This window comes from Cheilinus undulatus, linkage group 22, assembly GCF_018320785.1.
Source record: "Cheilinus undulatus linkage group 22, ASM1832078v1, whole genome shotgun sequence".
Lineage (NCBI taxonomy): Eukaryota > Metazoa > Chordata > Actinopteri > Labriformes > Labridae > Cheilinus > Cheilinus undulatus.
Genome location: NC_054886.1, coordinates 30,528,580 through 30,553,619, shown reverse-complemented (window position 1 = coordinate 30,553,619; position 25,040 = coordinate 30,528,580). Strand labels below are relative to the sequence as shown.

The 25,040-nt window shown below is 38.8% G+C and overlaps 2 protein-coding genes across 5 annotated transcripts in view; one reads left to right on the top strand and one right to left on the bottom strand.

The window, feature by feature from the left end:
- The window catches only part of LOC121504596, a 60,059-nt gene extending 42,101 nt beyond the window's left edge, over window positions 1-17,958 (bottom strand). The window contains exons 1-7 of the mRNA XM_041779520.1: window positions 17,842-17,958; window positions 12,540-12,637; window positions 5,290-7,302; window positions 4,666-4,727; window positions 2,062-2,100; window positions 1,388-1,753; window positions 230-630 (exon numbers count right to left, since the gene is read on the bottom strand). Coding sequence (XP_041635454.1) covers window positions 230-630; window positions 1,388-1,753; window positions 2,062-2,100; window positions 4,666-4,727; window positions 5,290-7,005 — 2,584 coding nt within the window. The 5' untranslated portion in view covers window positions 7,006-7,302; window positions 12,540-12,637; window positions 17,842-17,958. The remainder of the gene's footprint in view (window positions 1-229; window positions 631-1,387; window positions 1,754-2,061; window positions 2,101-4,665; window positions 4,728-5,289; window positions 7,303-12,539; window positions 12,638-17,841) is intronic.
- A 1,195-nt stretch (window positions 17,959-19,153) lies between these two features.
- The window catches only part of LOC121504624, a 52,200-nt gene continuing 46,313 nt past the window's right edge, over window positions 19,154-25,040 (top strand). For 3 of the 4 annotated variants that reach the window (XM_041779579.1, XM_041779578.1, XM_041779576.1), the window contains exon 1: window positions 19,154-19,245. The gene's annotated coding sequence lies outside the window, so the exon portion shown is untranslated. The remainder of the gene's footprint in view (window positions 19,246-25,040) is intronic. The other variant, XM_041779577.1, reaches the window with a different exon arrangement.

Sequence of the window (25,040 nt, the reverse complement as noted above, 5' to 3'; positions counted from 1 at the left end):
TTTTTGTCTGAATCCATTATTTCCTTTGGGGAAAAACCATGGCACTTATCTGTTTTATAAAGCCTACTTTGTTTGAATTGAATATTGTATGTCCTTGACTTGTCAACAGTTCTTAGTATGGAAAATACAAGGACCAATGATGCTCTCAAACCTCTCAATATACTTGGTTACAAATCTTTAAAGACAGTTATTGCATAATCTGTCACGCAAAAATGATCAGTTTCCAAACCTGGTGATTCCAAGAGTTTTTTAGCCAGACTCTCTGCAGAGTTTGGTCCTTTTTGTTGAGGGGATGACTGCTTGTTGGACGAATGTCTGTCCTGGCTCCTTGGAGGGGATCTCCTTTGATCAGTCCACCATGGTTGGGTCTGTCTATCGCCTGCTTTCCTTGGAGGTGACCTTCCCTTATCAAGCATCCTTGGTGGTGATCTACCACTCATCCTCCTAGGTGGTGAATATCTTTCATCAACCCTCCTTGGTGGTGATTTGCTCTCGCTGCCCCTCCTCCTTCGCGAATGAGTCTCATGCCTCCTTCTTCGTGGTGATCGTCTACCATGATCTCTCCTTGGAGACGAGGGTCTCTCTTCTTTAGAGGACTGTCTCTTAGGGCTCCTTGAACATGACCTATAGCTGGGAGAGGTTAAAGAGAGAGATCTAATGAAAGCTGTGAATGTACAGCTTTTAAAAAGGATGACACATAACAAGGGGAAATTAATTTTGTTTGTAGGAAAGTTTCAATGCTCTGGGGAGATATGGATGGATTGGGCCTTATTCACCAAATTTCAAAAGAACAACATTGTTATTAAAACTCTCTTATGTGGTTTTTATGAAGATTCTGACATTCTCAAAAGGTTTTGTTTTCTGAGCAAAATCTGAGAACTCTCTAGTGCACTTTTATGAACATTTGGGTGCTAATATGATAGGTAAAAAATGTTGAATTTTGCACTCAAATGTGCTAATTAAGAGATTATCATACTGGTGGTAAGAAATACAATTAAATCTTCCTTTTTTAATGTTATTTGGATGTTTTTACAGTTTATTTTCATGTTGATGCCACTGAAATCTTGCTCCTTCACTCCCCATTCTTTTGGGCTTTCTGTGTTTGCTCACTGCCCTGCAGTCTCATGCCCATATATGGGCATATAAGAGAAGTTTCTCTATTCTAACTGGGAGGTATGTGCACATACCATTCATAAACCTAAATGAACAGGTGTGAACAATCCAGCTCTTCAAGAATGTGTCATAAATCTGACATAGGCTTCTCTTAAATACTTAAACAACAAATTTAACAAAGATATTAGCTAATGAGAGCTATTATTCACATACTACACACTTGTGTTTGTGTATGTGGCTAAATAAAGATTGTGATCGACCTTTGCGTTTATACCTTCTACCCTCTGCGCTGTGGCGATGCTGCGGGCTGAGTGAGCCTGAACTGGAGCGGCTTTTGTGTTTATTTCCTGTTGAAGTTTTGGGTCTGGGACTCCATGGAGAACGTGATCGACTTCTGTGTCTATACCTTCGACGCTCTGGGCTGTGGTGACGTTGCAGGCTAAGTGAGCTTGAACTGGAGCAGCTTTTATTTCCTGTTGAAGTTTTGGGTCTGGGACTCCTTGGAGACCTTGATCGACTTCTGCGTCTATACCTTCGACATTCTGGGCTATGGTGATGCTCAGGGCTGGGGGATTCTGAACTGCAGCTGCTCCCTGTTGAAGACGTAGAAGTTTTGGGACTGGTGGTGTTAATGGCAGGCCTGAAAAGAATCATGGAACAGATAAGTCTTTGCCCACACCCAACAGACTTGACTTAAGATTTGTGTACCATCTTTACATTTTAACCCATATATTCCTATTATACTGTATTTACAATGACATGTCAACCACATTAGTTAAATAATGTATTTCAACTACACATCAAGCACTTGGGGGTTCTCGCTTTGTAATGCATGGGATAAAGAAATGATGATGATGAACTTCGTAGAAATACAAGTTTAAACTTCAACTAGCACAATACACAGGCTCAACAAAGTGGTACAGTGTCTGGGAAGGATAGGAAGTTTACCTTGGCCCAGGTTTAACCTCACCATCCCAGTTAGGGTATCTGACAAAAGAACAAACAGAAATATTTAATCAAACTAAAACAGATGAACACATTCTGTGAATATTCACTGAGTACAAATCATCTGGTGTGTTTCCACTCAGTTGTCCTGATTGGTATGGGACGGTAAACTCTGAAATTGCTCTGATTTGATCAATGGGGCCCAGTAAAGGTGTCTAAGCTGCACAATGCCAGACAGCTCATCTCTGCCAACCTCCATTGTCCAGACTAGAGTCGTCAATGCACAGGTTGAGGGTTTGATTCCAGGTCCTGCCAAATTCTTTGATATCTACCAGGCAGGTTTTCAACTAAAATCACAGCAATATTCATAGCTAGCTGTGTGCTGGGATGCTTGCAGCTTGTGTGGCTCCGTAAGTTGCATAAACTACGTAGACAAAGTAGCTACATAAGCTAACATAGCTAAAGCTCAAGCTCATAACAATTTATGTTAACAAAACTACCACTCTTACGTTCGTTACGTAAACTACGTTGATAATGTCGCTAACAAAGATAGAGCTCAAGCTCATGAAGCTCAAAAATATCTATAGTAACAAAGACACCTGACTAACGTTAGCCAAAAAGCTGCATTTAAGAGTAGCTAACACAACTAAAGCTCAAGCTAATAAATATAGCTAAATACTGACACAACACACTAACATTAGCTACATAAACTTTGTAGATAATGCAGCTAACATAGCCACAGCATAAGCTCATGAAGCTCATAAATATCTATACTAAAACAGCTACAAAGCTAACATTAGCTGCATAAGCTACATAGATAAAGTAGCTACATAAGCTAACATATCTTAAGCTCAAGCTCATGAAGCTCACAACAATCTATACTAACAAAACTACTAAACTACATAAAAAATGTAGCTAGCAAAGCTAGAGCTCAAGCTCATGAAGCTCATAAATATCTATACTAACAAAGCCACCAAGCTAACATCAGCCAAAAGCTGCGTTTAAATGTAGGTAGCAAAGCTGAAGCTCAAGCTAATAAATATAACTACTGACAAAACTAACACACTAACATTAGCTACATAAACTATGTGGAAAATGCAGCTAACATAGCCACAACTTAAGCTCATGAATCTCTTAAATATCTATACTAAAACAGCTACAAAGCTAACATTAGCTGCATAAGCTACATAGATAAAGGCAGAGCTCCTGCCCCTGTTTTCTTTAAAATTCCCATATTTGGGGCTGTTTATAATGGTAGCTCTTTTGCTCCTCCCTAGCAACCATTATAAACCAGCCCAGAATATCTTAATTTAAAAAAATATATATTTAATTTTATACCTTATACATGTTCCTTGATTTTCTTATCATTACCGATCCATCAGACGGTTGTTTGCATGTCTGGCTTGTTGTTTCTCACTCATAAATGCAATCAGAGGGTTATACAGTCTATATGCATGGATACATTCAATAAAAAGCACCATTTGGTATAAGTCACACTAGAAGTAAATGATTAAGACATAACTTGTGTTCAAACATGATACTGTAAATGTTAAGACATAATGCTGATGTTTGATTCTTCCTCTGCTCACTCAACACACCCCTCCTCTTAACATTTATCAGTTCCCCTGGAAGAGTACATTATGTTTACATTTAGAGGGGAGAGTACATGATGATTTACATGTAGAGGGGAATGCAGCGTTCCCCTGGGAAAGAACAGCAGTTCCCCTGGGGAATGTACATTTTATATACATTCAGTATATACTGTTTACATTTTAGCGAGAATAAGTGCATCACTGGACCTTGCTTCTGTCTCCTACTACACCTGGCCTCTTAAATCCAAATGTAAATATTTTGGAGATAAGGGACATTTGTGATTATTAAGGAGGGTCTAGTGTCAGGCAGTGAGTTAAAAACTATTAATCTTTGGCTGCAGCCGTACATACCGTACAGATGATGGTTTGTTCACGAATTCTAAAAGAGGAAATACATTATACTTGTAAATTACAGCACCTCTGGTCTGACAAGAGATCTACATCTGCAACCAGACTGTCTTTTAAACCATGCACAAAATATTTGACTTTTGCAAGTCTAACACTCATATTGCAGGAAAATACCACTGAAACAGTCAAATTTATTAAATAGTCTTTGACTTGTACTATAAGCTTTGGTAATTATATCATACCTCATTATATTGTGTTGAATGCCAAAATAAAGTAGGTGGCAAAAAAGTCAATGTCTGGTAGATTTTTGAATCCACCAGCAATAGTGGCAGGCAGGCAAAAAAGTTAATTTCCAACCCTGATAGTTATACCTGGTACCCCAACAGTGACCTGTTATTCTTGGACCTTTCCCAACTTTTGACAAATACTAACATAACAAACTGAACTACGGCAAACATTTAGTGGAAACACACCAAAAAAAATATAAAAGGTCAAGAGACCTGTTGGGAAACAAATTTCACAACTGCACATGCAAAACAAACATAAGTTAAAAAAATCTTGTTTTTCGCACATCCAAAGTGACGATCGAAAACACATTTCCTGAATGAACTGATGATTTACAACAATTAAAGGGAGAGAAAATATATCATAAAGGAAAAGTACTGACTGTTTTCTGAGGTGTCGGCTGCTCTCCAGGTGAAGGAGGCCAGTCAAGTGGTAGATCCAGTCCTAGTAGTTAAAACAGCCACAACATCAAGACAGGCCTCCCTAGCATCAAAATCACTGACAATGCCACAATCTTAACAGCGTGTTTTATTTTCTATTAAGACTTTTTTTCTTTATAACATAGTCTTAGTAAGGCTGGGCACAAACTAAACAATTTTCAAATGTACATATACAGCAGGTCCAAATAATCCCAAATTAGTGAGGAAAACTGAAAATGCATTCCAAACAAAAGCTCGGTATATGTCCTGGGACATCCTGAACCATCGTCATGACTTGGTGTGTGTTGTCTCACGACAAAAACTTCAGAATGGCAAAGAAAGGGCAAACGCATAGCCTCCACACAGTACCCACGACCCAGGCAGCAGCAAACAAACACATTTCCTTTTTAGTAGCTTTGAAAATTGAATATTCCTAATTCAGTTTTTAAAGACAATTAAAACCACTCAGATAACCCTCAAAAAATGACAAAAAATAACATCAACAATTCAAAAGACAACATTTTGAAATATTTACTAAACAACAATTTCCCATTAAGAGAGAAGACAGGAGACAAGCCTCTACTTACCTTCATGTTGGCATATTCTTTGTTACAAAGAACACAGGTATGAGGAAAGATTCTTGGTGGGGCTGCTGCATAGTCATACATCATCTCTGCTGTTGGCCAGTCTTCGGAAACTGCCGCCTTGTCTTTCAGATACATTTTGGAAGTTGGTAGGTTCAGTGGATTTGGGATGACACCAGGAGCGAGAATTGATTTCGTAAAATCTTGAGGCATCCCTGTTTGTCCTGTCTGTGACACTGGGCACACTGTAGACAGGTTGTTCAATATCCCTGGCAGCCATTGTAAAGTCGGCTTCGGCACCCGGTGCACTGGTTTCTGGCTCTGTTGCACTGATTCTTGTACCTTCTGTCTTATAATATGTTCAACTATTACTTTCCTTGGATTCTTTGTGCCGTTAGCTTCAGTACTGTCAATGGGCACACGGCCTGGTTGGGTGGGATGCAAACCACGGGACTGTGTGGAGGGTGCTAGGGTTTTCAATGCTGACTGGCAATCCACCTCAGGTTGATTCAAAGGAACAGGTTCCGAGGAGTCAGACTTGCTTATTCCTGTGTCTTTCTTTGGCAGAGAGACAGAGCTGAAAATATCTTGGTAAGTCAGCTTTGTTTGATCACTGCTTGGAGATGAAAAGCTTGGCATTGAACTGCATGTAGGGCTAAGACTGGTAGAAGAACTCCCCTTCTCATCTGAGGAACCAAAGGCACTACTTTTGATCTCAGTGTGTTTTTGCTGAGGTTCTTGATTGTGTCCTTCATCAGTGTCCATTAAAAACACATTCCTTCTTTCACTGCTATTGTTGCTGTCATCTTCTCTTTTGAAGTCCTCCCCTGCCTCTGCTGTATTCCTGCTAGGATGTCCATACGCATTCATGTCACTCAACTGGGGAACAGCTGATGAAGTTTCATCTGGATTCATCACTGTCCCACCGCAACTTCTCAAACTGTTATCATCCACTCCACTCATTGTTTCGGTGAGTTGGGGTTCAAGACCAGGTGTGGACTGCACAGCTGTGGCAGCTTTCTTTTCCTTATTAAGGCGCAGTTGTTCCAATATAGGTGGCAAATTAGTATGGTTAGGGTCTTCAGGGAGATCAACGAGAACATTCAGATCCTCGTTCTCGAGCCCAAAGTGCAGAAGGATTAGATAAGCTTCTTCAGCAGTGTGCTTGCGATTACAGGTTTCTGTAGTGACTTCTGGTTTGTCTGCGACTTGCTCATCATAATCACCTAACCCTGGAATGCTTTGTGTCCCATGCTCTGTATAATCGCAGTCATTATTGCTAGCATAGTTTAAAAGCACAGGTGTTGACTTCAATGCAGAGCCATCATCTGATGTCCTTACAAAATTCTCTGACAAGTTCGTGATGCTATAGCCACTTTCAATGTTTAGTTCATGTCTATGTTCCAGAGAGGAGGAGGCATAGCTCATCGGGTAGGAGACCTCCCTGGCGCCTCTAGAGCAAATCGTATCCCTTTGAGTACTGGTAAAATTAATTCCCTTTTCCATGCGTTGTACTTGGTTATAATTCAGTGATGCTGACACTGTTTGCCCAGAATTTTCAGGTGTCACTGGAAAAGAGGAACTGAAGCTGAAACCTGCTCCAAGAGAGGAAGACGCTCCCTGAGAGTCCATTTCAGTCCGTGTGTATGTGAGTTCATACTGTCTCTGGGTGGAACTTTGGTTCCCAGGGGCACAGGGGTTATTAAAGGGACTGGACATGGTGTTAGCGTTCAGAGGCTCAGTTGATTTCTGTTTAAGTTCAACAAAAAGATGCTGTCTGGTTCAGGTTCTGGCATCACTGCCAAAAACCAGAAGAGTTGAATCAGTCAGTTGAGCTGGCTGCAAAGAGGCGGTCTGCTGGCCAGTCAGAAGAGTCCTCTGGGAGCCCTACAAATAGAGGGCTCTTAGGAGTGGTACTGTTCCTCAGCTTTACGGTTGGGTAGAATCCACCATCTGGAAGGCTGTGTCTTCCCTCGCCGGTTTAGTTGCCTCCTGCTGGCGTCCCATTAATTCAATCTATTCATTTATGAAAAGATAAAGATGAGGCAAAGGCAACAAGGCACACAGTGAGAAAGGTTGATTCTCTTCACAGTAAACATCAGGAACAGGCGCCATCTCTGACACTGAAGGATACAATTAAGACTAAACAACTATTACTACTACCACTGCCAAAAAATGGGTTTGTAGTGCCACATTATATAATAATGTAATACATTTTCAATTCATTGTGTAATAACGCCACATTTTGTAAGCCACTAAGCGGTTAGGGTTAGGGCAAGGTAGTAGGGTATACCCTGGAGCCCACCTTAAGTCCTAGAGTTAAGGTTAGGTGTTTAGTCTAGAGCCCTGAAGGGGGGTTAGGTTTAGGCATAAGTCACTAAGCGCTTAGAGTTAGGGCAAGGTAGTTGGGTAGGGCATACCTTGGAGCCCACACTAAGTCCTATGGTTAGGGTTATTACATAATGTGGCGTAATTACATAATGTGGCGTAATTACATAATGTGGCGCTACACTGCCGCAGGGGAGTCAGACAGGAATGACGAACTCGTTAAAAAAAAAGAAGTTTGTTTCTTGTTGAACAAAGGGACAAGGCTCTAAAAGATCTGACAGCAGGCAGAAATGTTTGTAGAAAAGTTTATGTAACAAACAAGAGAATATGGCAACAAACTTCTGTTGCCAAGGCAACTGACTATCTGGTCTGAGGAAGCTGACCACTCTTTTGAACCCCCAAGATGCCCCTCCTTTTCGGTTTTCATTTGAGCTAAGCTCCCCCCTTTTTTAAAACACTGTTTCTTATTTGTCCTGTAAATAACGGTGTCCAATAGTTGTTTGCTGATCCCATCTTTTACCACGCTTATTTCCTGACATCATTTGTTATTATCTTTCTTAAAAGATGGGTACATAAGGCCACATTCCAACACTGTTACATCGAGCACGTCTGATGGCTTGCATGTTCATATCCGTAAGATTTAACACAGTTATTCTGTATGTTTCATCTGCAGAGGGCCGAGGCTCACTAAGGGTTTGTAAAACTAGTTCAAGCCTTTGTATTAAACACTAGAAGGCTGCTCTCCTGTTACTCAAATCTTTGACACATTTTATCAGTGTAATCTGGAGTTTAAATAAACACTGGGAGGCCCCTTCGTGGAGAATGCACTGAACAGCTGCACCTTTTGCATAGGTGATTTGAAACAGGCTGTGAATAGAGCACAAAAGCAATGCTTTTCACATTGTACCAACTTGGTAACATATTTCTGAGCATTTCTCTTCATACTGCTACTAAACCCAAGTTAAATCAATGATAAACACACTTTTCTAACAAGTTATGAAATTTTATGAGTGATTTAGTAATCAATACACACTAATGGAAATGTGGTCTTGTCAGCAACAGCTTTACCCCCTTCAGCAGGAGAGAAATGAAACTTAAAACCATCGCTCTTGAATTAACAGGAAATAGAGCACGGTTATGTGAGGTGGAGACACAGTCATACATAGTTTTTTCCACCAAACATCACAAAGTCAAGAAAAGTAAAAATAAAAATGATAAAAAACCATCAGATGCTATTTATATTTTTACTTTCAATGAAGTGAAAGCAAACACCACAACTTTCCTCTTTCATATATTTATCACAGTTTCCTGCTTTTGACTTGATGATAGGCTTTCCAGTTAACAGAAAACAATTGATGGGTGTAGAACACAAAATTGACAGTTTTTGGGTGCTATTTCAGTCTCACACCTACGTGTCGTGGTTATTTAAAGTGACTGTCACAGCAGAAATCATCTTAATGGAGAAGTGACGCATGGCCTCCAGATGTCTTTGAAAATTTGCCTATAATTCATGTATTGAAGGCAGGCTCCAGAAAGCTTCAGTAGTCATTCATGCAGAACACGTGAGCTTTCATTGCAAATGCTCGTCTTGCTGTAATGATGAAACTGTGATTTACTGTACAGCGCTGGTTGTCCTTGTATGAAAACAGATGCATATCACACTAACAAATGCTTTGCATTCTTATTAATTGGTGTTAAATTTAGCCTTGATAGCTATGTGAAACCTTGCACTTATATTTATAAAGATAAGAATTACGAGGCAGGATCTGCAGCAAAACCTTGCTCTATTTCCTGTTAATACAAAAGCGATGGTTTTAAGTTTCATTTCTCTCCTGCTGAGGTAGGTGAAGGAGCCCAGCCAATTCTGTGGGCAGGTCTGCCCACAGGCAGCTAGTTGCAGGGCCCTAAAACTCAAATCAAGGTATCTCTTTTAGCCCCAGGGCAGGTCATGCCCAAACACATGGATCCTTCCAAAACAAAAATAAAAGACAGCCCTGAGGACAAGGGCGTGGCCATGGCCCGCCCTCAAATTCGCATATTTTTCAATAAACAGGAATAGCCTGTAACTCTGCTGTGAATGGTTTGATCTGACTGAAACTTCCCACCTATGTATGGGGTCCAGGCCTGAATGCATTCATATCATCACACTGTAGACCAGGGGTGTCAAACTCAAGGCCCGGGGGCCAAATCCTGCCCGTGGAATGATTATATCCGGCCCGCAGGATCATATCACATTTGTATTACAATTGGCCCACCAGTATGAGGTCTGCAGATTTCCTGCAGTATAAGTTAAGCCATAAAAATCTGAAAAAGTAAAGTGTAGGAAAGATCGCATAAAAAGTCAAGAATGTGGAGAAAGAAATTAATTTGTGTTTTTATTTCATATTTTCTAATTTTGCATCTCAAGACTACGACTCAAATGTATGATTTTGACTTTTTGTTTCATACTTTGACCTTTTCAACTCATAACTTGGACTTTATGTGTCACCTATTTATCTTTTGGATTCCCAATTTTAAATTTTGAGTCATATTTTTAACTTTCGAACTCGTTACTTTGGCTTTTAAATCCCATATTTTGACTCTAAAACTCATGATTTTGATTTTTTTTCTCATAGTTTGACATATTAAATAAAAAAAAAAAATTACTTTTTACATCATATTTTGACCATTTAAACTCCAAGTTCTAAATCAAAGTCATATTTTTAACTTCTTAAGTCATCATTTTACATTGTAGCTCATATTTTTGACTTTTTCAACTCCTAGTTTTGGCTTTTTAATCTCATATTTTGACCTATTAGACTCACAATTTAAAAGTCTAAGTCACATTTTGACTTTTAAACCCATGATTTCAATTTTTTTTCTCATATTTTGACCTTTTAAATTCCCAATTTTAAATTATAATCATATTTTTAACTTCTTAAGTCATCATTTTACATTGTGGCTCATATTTATGACTTTTTCAACTCCTAGTTTTGGCTTTTTAATCCCATATTTTGACCTATTAGACTCACAATTCAAAATTCTAAGTCACATTTTGACTTTTTAACCCATGATTTCAATTTTTTCTCATATTTTGACCTTTTAAACTCCTAATTTTAAATTAAAGTCATATTTGTAACTTCTTAAGTCATGATTTTGACTTCTAGCTCATATTTTGACATTTTCAACTCCTAATTTTGGCTTTTAATGCCATATTTTCACCCATAAGACCCACAATTTAAAATCTTAAGTCACATTTTGACTTTTAAACTCATGATATCAAATTTGATCTTATATTTTGATCTTTCAAACTAATGATTTCAACTTTCTCCTCATATATTTTCCTTTAAAAACATTATTTTTCCATTTTTAATACCATGTTCTGATCTTTTGAACTAATAAGTTGGAACTTTTTCCTTAGATTTGAGCCTTTAAACTTATCATTTTTATTTTTTTGAATTTCCAAGTGATTTATCATCAGTGCTGCTTTTTTTCATATTTTATTACTGGTAAAAATGAGGTTGACTGTTATGGTTAAATGTTGACCCTGTTAGGCCCTCAGGTTAGACCTAAATCCAGAATCCGGCCCCTGCTGTGACTGAGGTTGACACCCCTGCTGTAGACGGATCACAGCACCTCCTAGTGGTGACAAGGAATGCCATGCCTTATGGCACAAGCCACAGTTTCAAGCTGACCCAGGATATTATCATAAAATTTATGTCAGGATGAGCTCAAAGAGCTGATTCAACAATGCACACAAATATTTTACCTTTTCTTCAGAGGGTGTGGCCTCAGCGGGATTAAAACCCAAAAAAGTTGACATTTTATCTCGCCATATTTTTTATCAGTCATCACTCTGGCAAACATCCTCATATCTGAGCATTATATTCTATGTGCTCAGTAACAGTCTGGGACTGAACACATTCATGTTGAAAATCTTAAAATTGCAGGGTGCCTCCCTCTGGCAACAGGAAGTCACTGTTTGTGAATTTTACATGACAACTCCTAGATGGTTGTCCAAGTCATGCTAAAAATTGTCCAGGGGCATCCCAAGACATTGACCTTACACATTGTTACAGGTCAAAAGCCTTTGTGGAAGAGTGTGGTCTTGGTGATTTTTTTGTTCGCCATGAAACAGGAAGTAGTTCTGTCAGGTGTTTGACATGCCTGTACAGCCATGAAATTTGTAGGTAAAGTTCCCTGCGAGAAAAATGATTTGGCTTTAGTTGGTGGGTTTGGGGGGCCTACTGGCTCACTGGCGCCCCTACAACTTTTAAAAAAGTCAGCCCCTTGAACCACATTCAACCCATGATTCTGAAACTTGACAGGCATTATGGATTATGCCAGGACCCATTAAAAAGCCTCTTTGACCCATATTACCAAGTAAACTACAAGTCCGCCATTTAACGTTTTTGTAACAAAACTGGTCAAACTTGCCACTTCCAGGGGTCGTTCTGAGGTTATCTCCTCCAAGGGATTTAATCAGATCCACTTTATCTTTAATGGAAAGTAAACAGTGCCCTCAAGGATGAAATGTTATCAAAATCTTGTAAAAAAAAAAAAAAAAAAAAAAAAGTCACAGGGCACGGAAATGACTGCTTGTCAATCTTTGATGCCTTTTTCTCACATAAAAAGGGGTAACTCCGGCAAAATTGACCAGATCTGCCATAAAATTGCTGTAAAACATCCAGCAAGTGTCCCAATGTTATCATTTCAAGCTCACAGGTCTGACACTAAAGCTGTCGCCATGGCGACCCATTACTTGCCTTGAAAGAGGAAGTAGACATTTACGGCTTCTTTATTATTAACCACAGTTCCTGTATGGTTGATCAAATTACAGTCAGATTAATAGTGTAAGGAAAAGTGGAAACATTATTTTAATCTTATTATTGTAAGTCCGTAGTCTATTCTGAATCTCTACAAACTGTGTGTAAACTGTGACATACCTGCCACACCATGCAGGAGGGTTTCGACGTTCAAGGTTCATGAGGGAGTAGAGGAAGAGTGGCTGTGAGTGGTTGCTGCTCCGCCACATTAACACCACCTGTGGACATAGAGAGGACGCTTTGTGTTTTTCATGTCAAAATGTAAACATTCAGCTCCACTGTATTTCTCTTCTAGGCTTTTACACAATGGGTTTATAATAAAAACAACGGTTACCCTTGAAAAGTGTGAAGGGAAAGCTAGATTGCTGTTAGCTTGCTAACTAGTTGTTAGATGGTTATTACCTTCTAAATCCTTGGAAATACTGGTGTCCAATTGTTGCATTCCTAACCATCCTATATTCTCAACTTTGTCATGGCTTTTTAAAAACAAATGAATGTGTGGTACCAGAGGCCCCTTGGCTGTCAAACAAATCGCTGACATTGCTTTTCCATAATTACTTTGTGCGTGGGAGTCTTGAATGTCAGCCTGCTCCTCTCTCAGATACTGACCAGATCACCTGTGAACTTGCTTGTGGGAAACTTATATAACTGTCAGTCTGGTTCTCCCTCAGGTGTACCTTGAGATCCTGATAAGAACTTGATGGCTGTGAACTCAGCAGCTGTATCTTTTATGTTTGAAGCTGCTTATAGACTGGGACTTACAAATCTTCTGCATCTCTCTGTACACACAGCTCTCCTGGATTTCTCTGTACTGCTTGACTTAATGCATCAAACCATTTGTAAAGAGAATATGAAATTTCATGTCATTGAACATAATGAGAAAAACATACAAACTAAGAAAGTGGGAACTATTCAAAAAAGTGGCTCCGGACCGCCTTGGCCCTCAATATTTCTCTCAATCTATGTTCATGTAAACCAGATGTTAGGGACACATAAATGTGAGTGGGCAACATCTCCTCTGGGTTCACTCTGTAGCGTGAGAGCTGTGAACAAACGACGTGTCATCTCTTCACTTCAGTGTCCCTCAGAAGAAAGCATCATTTCAGGATGCAATAAAATAAAAAAAGAAACGGACAACTTTTTGGAAATATAGTGAATAACTGAGTAATTGGAAAAAGATACAAAACAGGTTAAATAGTAAAAGGTGGCATAAATGGGTTAATTGTAGCAAAAAAGTGGCAAAACAATGCAAACATGGGTGAAAATTTAATTCAAAGTTGCAAACATGGTCAAAAAGTGGCATGAATGGTGACAAGTAGACAAAATGGGCTCAGAGTGGTAAAAAATCTACAAAAAGTGGTAAGAAATTGACAGAAAAAAGGGGGAAAAATGGGTAAAAAGCGGGAAAAAAATGGTTCAGTGCAGCAAAAACAGGCAAAACTGTACAAAAGGTGGCAAAAAAGCAGCTGAAGTATAACCTGGCACGTGTGGATGTGCTCTACACTCGGAGTGTGATTGGATGAACGCTCTGTCTGTCACATCTTTACGGGCCAATCAGAGCAACAAAAGAGCTGCTACCGAGGAGTAAACGCCATAGAGAACTGCATAACGCCACAAACCATGGCGACTGTAGAAATGTCAGTACACAACTTTTGCCATTTTTTAAAAGAAAACTACTTAATACTCTTCTTTTAATGAATGTTGTCAAGTTCTGATCAAACTGGCACTTTAGCAGCATCTACGCTGAGCTCTTCCACCATAACTGCACCGGCCTTTTGTTGCTGCTTGCTGACGTCACGATTACGCCGTGCCAGAAAGTACTGCCTGTCGATGCTGATTGGTCCTGTCACTTTCTGATCGGCCCAAACTGTTCAGATGGGAGCTTTGCAAGATGGATTCACCGGTGAGAAACACGGAAATGGGCGAATCCATCTACTCTACAAGGTTAAAGGGATATTTCAACATTTTGGCAAATTCGCCCATTGCCATAATTCCTATAGTCTTAGTAATAGGTTTGTTTCCTTTAGCTGTTGGTGAAAGCTGTATTTAGATCTGGGGGTACCGATATACTAGCTGCACAGCTAACGCTATGGAAGCAGATGGTATTTTTGGCTTTCCCTCATCAAACTCATCAAATACACAATCCAACAACTCCAAAACGCTCTCGTGGACAAGTTGTGACCTGCACATTCACCACGCTATAAAATAATAACGTTTAATTATGTAACATTACGACACATGAAGCAAATACTCTGAACTATTTCTTGAGTAAACCACTGGGCGGAGTGACACAGTGCAGCAGCCATGTCTGGAGTGTAGTTCCGGCTTTGCATTTAACTTTAAAACATCTCTATCTCATAATGTTCCATATTTCATAGCGTGGTGAATGTGCAGGTCACAACTTGTCTAATTGTGTATTTGATGAGTTTGATGAGGGAAAGCCAAAAATACCGTCTGCTTCCATAGCGTTAGCTATGCAGCTGGTATATCTGTCCCCTCAGATCTATAAACAGCTTGCACTGACAACTTAAGGAAACAAACCAATTACAAAGACTATAGGAATTATGGCAATGGGCGAATTTGCCAAAATGTTGAAGTATCCCTTTAACTAATGTAGGCAGAAACTTGCAAAAATGTTGTAGAAATTGGCAAAGAAGGAGCTAAAAGAGGTAAAAAAAAAAAAAAAAAAAAAAAAAAGTTACAGGCATGGCTGATAAAGGGCTAAAACAGTTTAGGCCAAGTGTCAACAAAGTTGACAAAAAGTGGCAAAAATGGGTGAAAACAGCAAAAACTAGCAAAATAATGGCATATGGCTGCTAAAGTAGGCAAAAAATTGCAGGAATTGGCAAAAGAGGGCAAAACATGGTATAAAGAAGCACCAAAAAAGGGGAAAAAGGGGTAAAAACAGGATAGCCTACATTAGGCAAAAAGGCAATTGACAAAAATTAACCCAAAAAATGGCAACAGGCAGCTAAAGTAGGCATAAAGTTGCAGAAATGGGCAAAAAAGAAGAAAGAAATGGGCAAAAAAGTTACAAAAAGTGGCATAAATAGGCCAAAATGGGTTAAATGTTGCAAAAAAGATGAGGCAATAATGCACGGATTATCAAAGATTAATCATTCCAACATCAGAGCCCAAAAATAGCTTCACGCTCTTTTTAGCTCCAAAACGAGGTATTTGCTGTTTTTCCGAACAAACAGAAAAACAGGGCGACCCTCCAGCTCTTTTTATAATATATCAATGTGTTGTTGTGGAGCTGAAAACATTTTCCTAAGCTAGGTCCAGAACTCCCAGCTGGGAAACATCTATTTTCTGTTACCGGCAATCTCTCTTTGATCAACACAGTCTTTCCCACAACTGGAGCTGGGGGCCATATGAGGACAACTATGTAAGGCCTAACACATTATATAAAAAAATAGAATACACTTATATATAGAATATACCTAGCTACACTATTAGCTAGGATGCTAGCACTAATGCTACTGATCAAACACACATTGATTTCCTCGATATCAAAACTGGGGAGGGCCCAATCTCTCAGCTTTTTAGTGGCCAAGATGATTCTGGGGGTGGGCCTGCACCAGTAATCAGACCTGTAGGAATTTACTCTAATCTTCGATTAAGCATCCAGCCTTCCTTTACCTTAAAGCAGTGGTTTTCAAACTTTTTTCAACCAAGGCACGCCTAGGGTTAAGCCAAAATCTCAAGGCACACCATATTTAAACTGATAGGAAATAGACTTTATAAATAGGTGTTACAGTCAAGGTGGCCGATAAGGAAGATAAAGGGGAGAGCTTTATGGGGCCCAGCTAACTGGGGGATCATGGAGATGGCAAAAAGTGGCAAAACAAAGTCAGAAATGGGTGAAAATTGGTAAAAACAAACAAAAAAACAAACAACAATAACAAAAAAGGCCAAACAATGGGTTAAAATTGGCAAAAATTTGTCCAAGTGTCCAAATAGTGGCAAAAATTGGTTACAAGTGGCCTAAAAGGATTAAATATTGTAAAAAAGGTGGTAAAAAAGGGTTAAAATTGTTTGAAAGGGCAAAAATGGGCAAAAAAGTGGTCAAACAAAGGCAAAAGTGGGTGAAAATTGGCAAAAAAGGTGGCATAAATGGGCTGAAAGTGTCAAAAAGGTGGCAAAATAGATCTCAAGTGGCAGAAATGTGGCAAAAAAGGGTTAAAGTTCCAATAAGGTGGTAAAAAGGGGTTAAAAGTGATTAAGAAGGAGTAAAAAAATGGCCAAAGAACAGCAAAATTGGCCGGGAAATGGCAAAAGGGTTGCAAAAATGGGTTAAATGTGGCAAAAAGTTTCAAACAATGATCCAACTCACTGATATCATCAATAAACCACAACTAGGGAGGACCCATTCTCTGGGTTTTTCAGCCAGATCTTTGGGCAGGCCTGGTTACAGTAGGCTAATTGTTATAAAGTCATAGTAATAATGTATTATTGCACAAGTTCCTAAGGCGCACCCTAGTGTGCCCCGCCACACCATTTGGCAACCACTGCCTTTGAATATTTCAGGTTTTTTTCAGTGGAAGCTGGTAAACACCTGAGCAACAACACCTGAATATCTCTGGTTCTCCCACTGCAGAAGTAAGAGGACTTCTACAGCCATGTTTGGCACTTTAGTACTCTAAAACCTGTCACACATGTGGGGGGAAGGGGTCCCAATTTGTCCCCAAAATTTGCCTTTAACACTGGTTGTGTTAACAAGTGGTTGTGAAAAAGCCCACCTCCTTGGCCCCACTTACCAAAGTCTGAGCAACTTTCTCCCACAACTCATGCAATAGATATGAGTAGTTTTCTTGAAAATACAGAATGTGTAAAAATAAGTGTGAAACATTTAAATGCAAAGCAAGGCAAATTATAAAACAGCCCATAACACTTATTTGGATATGGTCTTGATTCTTTTCAGAAGAGTTATTATTGATAAGTGCCTCAACCAATCCACTTTGCCAAATCTGACACTTCTTTTCAGAACAAAGAAAAAGCAAAATCACACACTATTCCTAATTATTTCAAATGCGTCACATCTGCAGCACTAAAACACACTTCAGCTTGCCTGTATTATTATACTCAAACCTGCTACAAAGGTGAAATGAGGTTAAACGGGAAGTCATCTTCAATAGTAAGGCTTACGTTTAACGGTTAAGCCAGCCCGTCAATAACGGTAAACTGTAAATAACGCAACATATCACATCAAATAACAAGTTCACAGTCTCAAAATAAGCGTGTTGTGTCGTTTCAGACACAAACTGTGTCGGTAAAAAGGAAAATCTGCGTCTGCTCCTCCTAGCAAGTGATAACGGCTTTAATCGGAAACAAAAACCCTCGACCAGCTTTACAATCGCTACGCATTTCATGAACGTACTATTTAGCTCCATGTTTGTATTTTGTCGTTTTTGCTACATACCTGTCATTGTTTGTTCATCTTTTTCCGTTGGTTTGTTCTCATTCCCATCTTCAGACATTTGTTACGAAGTTTCTAAAGCCCTACAGCAGCGAGCTGGCCCACTCGGCTGGTCTGTGTAACTCCTACTGTACTTTATAGTGGAAAGCGCTGAAGACTTCTAAGTCTGGTTTCCGGCTTTCAGAATAAAAGCGCGGCCGTTTGAAGGCATCCGGAATTAACCTTTTATGGTTCTCTCTAAATACGTTGACATTCTCATTTCAATTTTTCGATAAATATGATAATGAAGGGCACTATTCTATGAAATGCCGACAGCAACAAGTGAGCACTTTTCACATTTTAACCTTCTCTTGTCCGGACACTCACCTTATTTTCTATTTATTTGTTATCTTTTGAACTTGCTTTTTCCATAATTTTATTATATCTTATTTTATTTCATTTTTCACGTTAGGGGTAACTAACTGAAAGCTCCACTTCTTACTAAGTCGGTCCTGTCAGTTTCAAATAAAATATAATATAATAGAATACAAATTTAAACAGAAAACTTTGGATAAAAATAATATTTATCTATGGAGAGTAAAAACACGACTGAGACTAAATAATTAGCAGGATATTTTATCTGACATTTATCCATTATCTTTTATAACTGGAATTCGCATAAAATCCAGCAAAGAAACTGGTGAATATTTGCATTCACAACATAGCTTTAATGTCGTGATCTTTGTTTTGCATATGAAATGACTGTTTGTTTACTGTTTGCATTTGAGCTTGAAAATATTTTAATGTTGTTTACCTTCTTGAGGACTAAACTTTCCCGTTGCTTTCTTGGTGTTTTAAATATACTGCACAAGAGACAGGGGCGTAGCGATTTTGGGCCCCCAGAAAGAATATTACACAGGGCACCCCTTAACTAAGCAACAAATGTTGCATCCTTTTTACAAATACCTATACATTATAATGTATTTTTGAACCATTATTTTTCCATTTATGAGCATTATTTTACTATGGTTAAATTACTTTCACTAGCATTATTTTGCAGTGGACTACACCGTTTGGACAGTTTTAAGGGAGGAGGGTAATCAGTACCCTTTCCCCCCCTCTGTACTACACCCATGCACAGAGATATAACAGAAATGTCATCAAAAGCTCAAACATGGGCCATTTATTTATTAGTTTGATGTCTGCTACTTTCTTCAGTGGTAAATTAGAGGATTAAAACGTATCCACCATGAGTAAGTTGCCATGACTCTTGAGTTTAAATCGACGGGCTTTTATTCTGAAGGCCGGACGCCAGACACGGAAGTCTTTACTGATTTCCCAAACAACTTGGGGGTCCCTCTTCCTGCGGGCAGTTCGGAGACGAGTTTGAGCACAAGTAAGGTGAAAGACATGCCGAAATAACGACAGGTATGCAACACACACGCTGCAATTAAAACAACAAGAAAAAATAATATGCCTAAATGTCCGATTCAGATGGTTATCAACGGTCAAAAGCGGGTTAAATGTATGTCAGAACCGGTTCCTCTTGTAGACGAACGTTAGCTCCATGTAGCAGGAGCACGCGAGTGAGCCGTCCGGCCCGTTTAGCAAACAACAGTTTGAGTCTACGACAGGATGCATTTTAAGGGGATCCGATCATGTCTAGATATGTAAAACGTTGACTTTGTTGACAGTGACGTATGTTACAGCAAAGCTAAGGCCTGTGATTCCTAACGACCATCTGCACCACCATTTTAGAGCTCTAGTCCTGTCAAACATTGAAACTGTAAAACAGGTAGACGTTATATTTTGCTGGTGTATTGAAGTGACACAGCTCAGAGACGACACAAGAAGAGCACTTCCTCGATGTTTAAACACAACCGGAGTAGATAGCCAACTGAAAACGTTTAAAAATATCCAAATATTACTTTCTATACCACAGCCAGCTGTGAAGAAGTATTCTGATTGGACAGTGGGCTTCATTACATTGTTTACCTTCTCAGTGCTGAAAGTAACTAATCACAATGCTAGTTACACGACTTTTGTATTGCTCTGTAACTATGAACTGTTGTTCCGCTGACCAATTCAAATATTAAATTAAATCTTACATGTGCCCACATTAACACAAGTCCTTAAACCTGTTGTTTGAAAGGCACAGCCTTTAAAATGGGAATACAATACAGTGCAATCAGAAGATGACAGTGCACAAAGGTGAATCTGTGGAGGAGGACCCTCCTTAGTCAACACAAGGCTTATTATAAGTTATTAAAAACGAAACCATGTAGGTGATTAAACTTTATAATGTAAACATACTATAAATGTTATGTTCCACTTTTACCAATTTTCTGTTTAAAGGGATATTTAGGTATTTTTGAAGTCAGCTTGTAGGAGGCACTTGGTGTTCTTTGCAGATGACGTAATGCAGCAGCAGAGATCTTCCCCTGGAGGTTAAGTTGTAAATTCTGCGTTTAGAAATGCTTATGATTATGCCAAGCATTTAACCCTTTACCTAGTGAATCAAAAATAGGGATTTGGACATATTTTGTTATTATGGCTGTAAAATAGTCAGGAAATGCCCTAAGTCTGAGAGCTTTGGCCCCTTTTCCCAGGAGTACTTGAACTTCACCTTTCAATATCTGGTTAATGATTATTGCACATTATATGGAATTGTCAGCAGTTTAAAAGAAGAAAAACACAATAACGGATTTGTTTTTCATGGCTTTGATGAGAAGAAATTTTGTTATTGCTCACGAAGTTTGATTTGACATTTAAAATGTGAACATATACATGTTTAGAAAAATCACCAGTCATTTTTGGAGTCTAGGAGTGCAAACACAGTGCAAAAGATAACTATATACATAGGCGACAGTAAGTGCAAATAAAGGTGGGAAAATGCATTCTCAACATTCTCAAGTAACATATTGTTATTGCACATGACAGACACACACAAATGCCGCTATCTAACACTATTTTTTGAAAACAAAACACCACTGTCGCTGGCTCTCCTTTTACTCTCTTCCTTCACTCTCCTGTCTCACTTGTCTTCTGCCAAAGCTGCCATTTTCGCGGTGCTGTTTGACATTACCATAATATACATACCACGTGTCATATATTGCCGGAAAGCACAGATTCTCAGCTCTCTGTCAGCGTTAGAATTTTTTAGATTGAGCAAACTTTCGAGGAATTACAGTGTTGCAAATCCGTGTAGCGGTCTCGCAATACTTCTGGAGTTTTGCTATGAATGCCTATGTCATATGGGTGCGAGTACTGTAATGAACCATATATGTGCGCATGCCCACAATTCTCAGCTTTCCAATGCCGTTGTAATTTTCTGATCGGACAAACTCTGACAGAGTTACGGTAATAATACTCTGGACATAGAAAACACAGCGCCGGCGCCGGCTTAGTAGGTAAAGGGTTAAAGTGCGAAAATAACATTAAGCTACTTTTGTTAACAGAAAGTAGGGAAATATTCAAGCTAAATTTTTAAGCCTGTAGCCAACCAAAGAAAAACTTGGTTGACCAAAATTGCATCCAGGCACCAACCAATGGATTGGTCATTCAGGTTAAAAAAAAAAAAAAAAAAACAAGCTGACCTGGGTGATCTTGGTTGGACAAAAGCTTTTCAACCAAACAATCGACCAATTGAATGGAAACTGTAAGCCCTAAAATCATTTTTTAAACTCATAAAAAAACAGCAGCAGGAAACGATTTAAAAAAAAAAAAAGCCGTAACTGTGGATTAGACAAAAACAAAGAATGGAGGAAAGGAAACTGGGACTCAAATGGGAGCTAGCTGTGTCACACCCTAAAGAGATGAATGGCACATCATTACTCAGTTACCCACCCCATAAGGTTTATTTGACTGTGTTTTCAATAATGATGGTTTATCACCATTTCAATTAAAAGCATGTTTGTGACAACATGAGTACTTTTATTTATGTTAAAAGGGTAGAGCTAGCCTATTAGCTCAGTACAAGACTCCTCAAGATCCTGCTGGACTTAGTAATGTGAATGTCTGCTAAATCAAAGTGTTGGGAAAACAAACTTTTTTGTAAAGTGTTAGCATCATATTGAGTGTATGTAGAAATGTGCAGATGATAAATGCAGCGTACAGGTCCAGTTAAAGCTGTAAAGTAGTAACTTTCTTCTGTTCCCATTCATTCATAATGGCCGTTCCCCAATTCCTGACCCCAACAAACATCAGGGTCATATGATTGCAAGCGCTCTTTGGGCAATTTAGCAAGTTTAAGGTAAAAATAGGCCAAGAAAAAATTCTGGCTCAAATGCATACTTTGTCAAACATTTTTGAAGCATTTAATTTTTCCCCCCAAAAATCTCTGTTTGGCGCTTACTTGTACAGCAACTTTTGGCCTTCTATGCTCTTCCGCCACAGCGTATCATCATCTCTGATGATCTGTCTGGGCATGAGGGCTTCATCAGAGGAAACAATGAACTAAATGAAAACAAAACAAAAAAGAGCAGTTGCAGCTCACGTGGTGATGACCTGCCATTTCCTGTGGATACTTCAAAGAGCCGGAGTACATGGAGGAGCAACTTCTACAGATGGAGATTCATCAGGAAGGAAGAAAGAGGGGAGAAACTTTAACGGAGGCTGGTTAGCAGGAAACATCCCAAGTTATCTGCTGGTGTACCAACACTTCTTCAGGACATTACTGATCAAGGATAGCGGCTCAGAGATGCCTGCAGCCTTTATCACTCTCCATTCAGAGTTCCCTGACCTATTGAACTGTTTTTTTAACTGAACTTCAACTTTCTGGAGATAAATTGGAGGAACCAGAAGAGCTGAATGGAAATTCGTCATCCAAGTAAGATATGGCGGTCACTTTATTCTTCTAATGGCTGACAACCAGACAAGCTACAGTCGGCATGATACATTTACCTTAGTAAAACAATGTGCCAGCTGTTGGAGCGGAAAACAGACCTGTAAAACTAGTTATCTTAGTTTGTTGTTGTTTTCTCTGAGGAAGACTGCTGACCTAAAATGCTGAGCAGGTATGCCCAGGTGGAAGAACACGCAGCGAAAGGAAGAGGCTCGGGTTGTGAAATAGTGCCAAACACAGAGGCTTTCTGGGTGAAATGAATTGTCCAAAATCATTTAAAGTGAGCCAACATTTCTTTGCCCATTTTATCCAAAACTTGCTAAATCCCTTAGTGGGGATTGTACAATGTGTGTTGCCAAAACCTTCTGGCGTTTGTCTTGCTGTTGATGTAAAAAGCAATAAAATTTGAATTACAAAACTTGCTAAATTACAGAGCAACTGTGCCCATTTGTAGCGCTGTGTAGCCTTGTTTCCTTGTTTCTTTTTCCTTTATAAAGGATCAGTGCTCACTGCCACTACTATTGCCAGGTGCCTTATACAACCTAACCTCAAATATACCCGAAAATCTCTTTAATGCTACTAAATATCACACAATGTACTGGCAGTAGATGTCTCAGAATAATACTGTTTCTAAACCCTAATTGGAAACTTCTCCTGCCACAGCGTACGCTGCTCCAGGCTTATTTATCTCTGCCTTTGTAAATACCTGTCTTAACATTAAGCCTTGGCTGCTTGTTTGGTGTTGCTCTTATCTTAAGCGCCACTCTGTCTGGAGAGAGTTTGTCCCATTGGAGAGCTGTTTCTGGCCTTGATGTAGTGTATCGTCACAGCCTTATTCTTTTGCACTGTACATTCAGAGAAGTATCTCAAATCCTTTAAGGACATCTGGATTTGAAGCTGCAGTTTTTATTTTCCTCTTTCATGGACACATGCCAAATGTAATGTGGTTAAAGTAGCACGTTAACTGGTTCCTTGTTACATCCAGCACTGGCTGATAGAGTGCAGAATCACAAGGACTTTTCACAATGTGTAATACTGCGGTTTAGTCAGGTGCATGATAGTATAAGCAAACCAGTGTTCATTTTGGCATTTACTGTCAATCTAGTCCTATTATTAATATACCTTTTAGTTTTAGTCAGATTTAGTCATTTTTAACCTCTATAGTTTTAGTTCTTGTCTAGTTGTAGTTTACGAAAACTCAAATATTTTAGTCCCATTTTAGTCTTTACTATAAGTCAAGTTATTTGTTTTCTTTGATCGAATTTTATCAGCTATTTTGTTATTTGTATAACTGTACAACGCCCATATGAATGCTCTATCAGTACTTTAATTCATTTGCAATATACTCATGAAAATACTGGCATACCTTATACATAGTGGAGAAATATGAATTTTGAGAGTCCAGCAGGAACATCTGAGTCTTGTTTTAGTCTCTTTGAGGAAGCTTAATAAACTTTTCATCCGTTTTTGTCACTGAAGTTCTATTTTAAGCTAGTTTTAGTGAAGTGGCTCTCATGGAAAAAAGGTTGTCTACTAACAAATTTTAGTCATAGTTTGAGTCAACACCTGAACTAGCTGAGTTGGTGGAGCAAGAACAAAATCTGATTTTGGTTTCATTTTTTTATTGCAGTTTGCTGCTTTTAAGACAAGGGTTCCTCTGGATTCTTGAGAAGTCTTAGAAAGTCTTAAACTGGACGTTATAAATTTAAGGGCTTAAAAAGTCTGAAAAAGGGTGAATCAAAAGGGTTGAATACAATCTATATCATAAATCAACATGTGACCAAAAGCATCATTCTGCTTTCAAATAGTTGAACTGTTTAGAATCAGGTCAGCACACCCGATAAAAATTTGTCATCATGAATATTACCATTCAGCAGATATACTGAATAGAGTAGGGCCCTATGAAATCCGTTATATATATATATTTTTTTTTTTTGCCAAATTCCATTTTTTCTGTTTTAATTTTTTGAAATTCTGTTTTATAACATTTCCACTAATTTTACCATGAAAAGGAGTATCTCGTTTATGTAAATGAATAAAATGTTGACTAATTAAATAGAAATAACCTTAAAATTGATTTAAAAGGACCACAGTTGGCTCAGGAGCCATCCTTTGGATAACCTGAAATAAAAAAGACATAACTGTTAACGCGGAAATCATAGGGCCCTAACAGAGGCATTAAATGTGCCAGAAGTAATCAAATTTGGGCATTTATGGCCCAAAAAAATCATTTCTTCAACATTTCATAAACGGTACATTACATAAAAATGTTTTAGCCCTGGTCTGGTGTACCGAAAAATGTCGCACGCCTTTCATTTTGTTGGTTTCCCATGCAAGAGATTTATTAATTTTTCTCATGTCAGGTCTTAAAAAGGTCCTA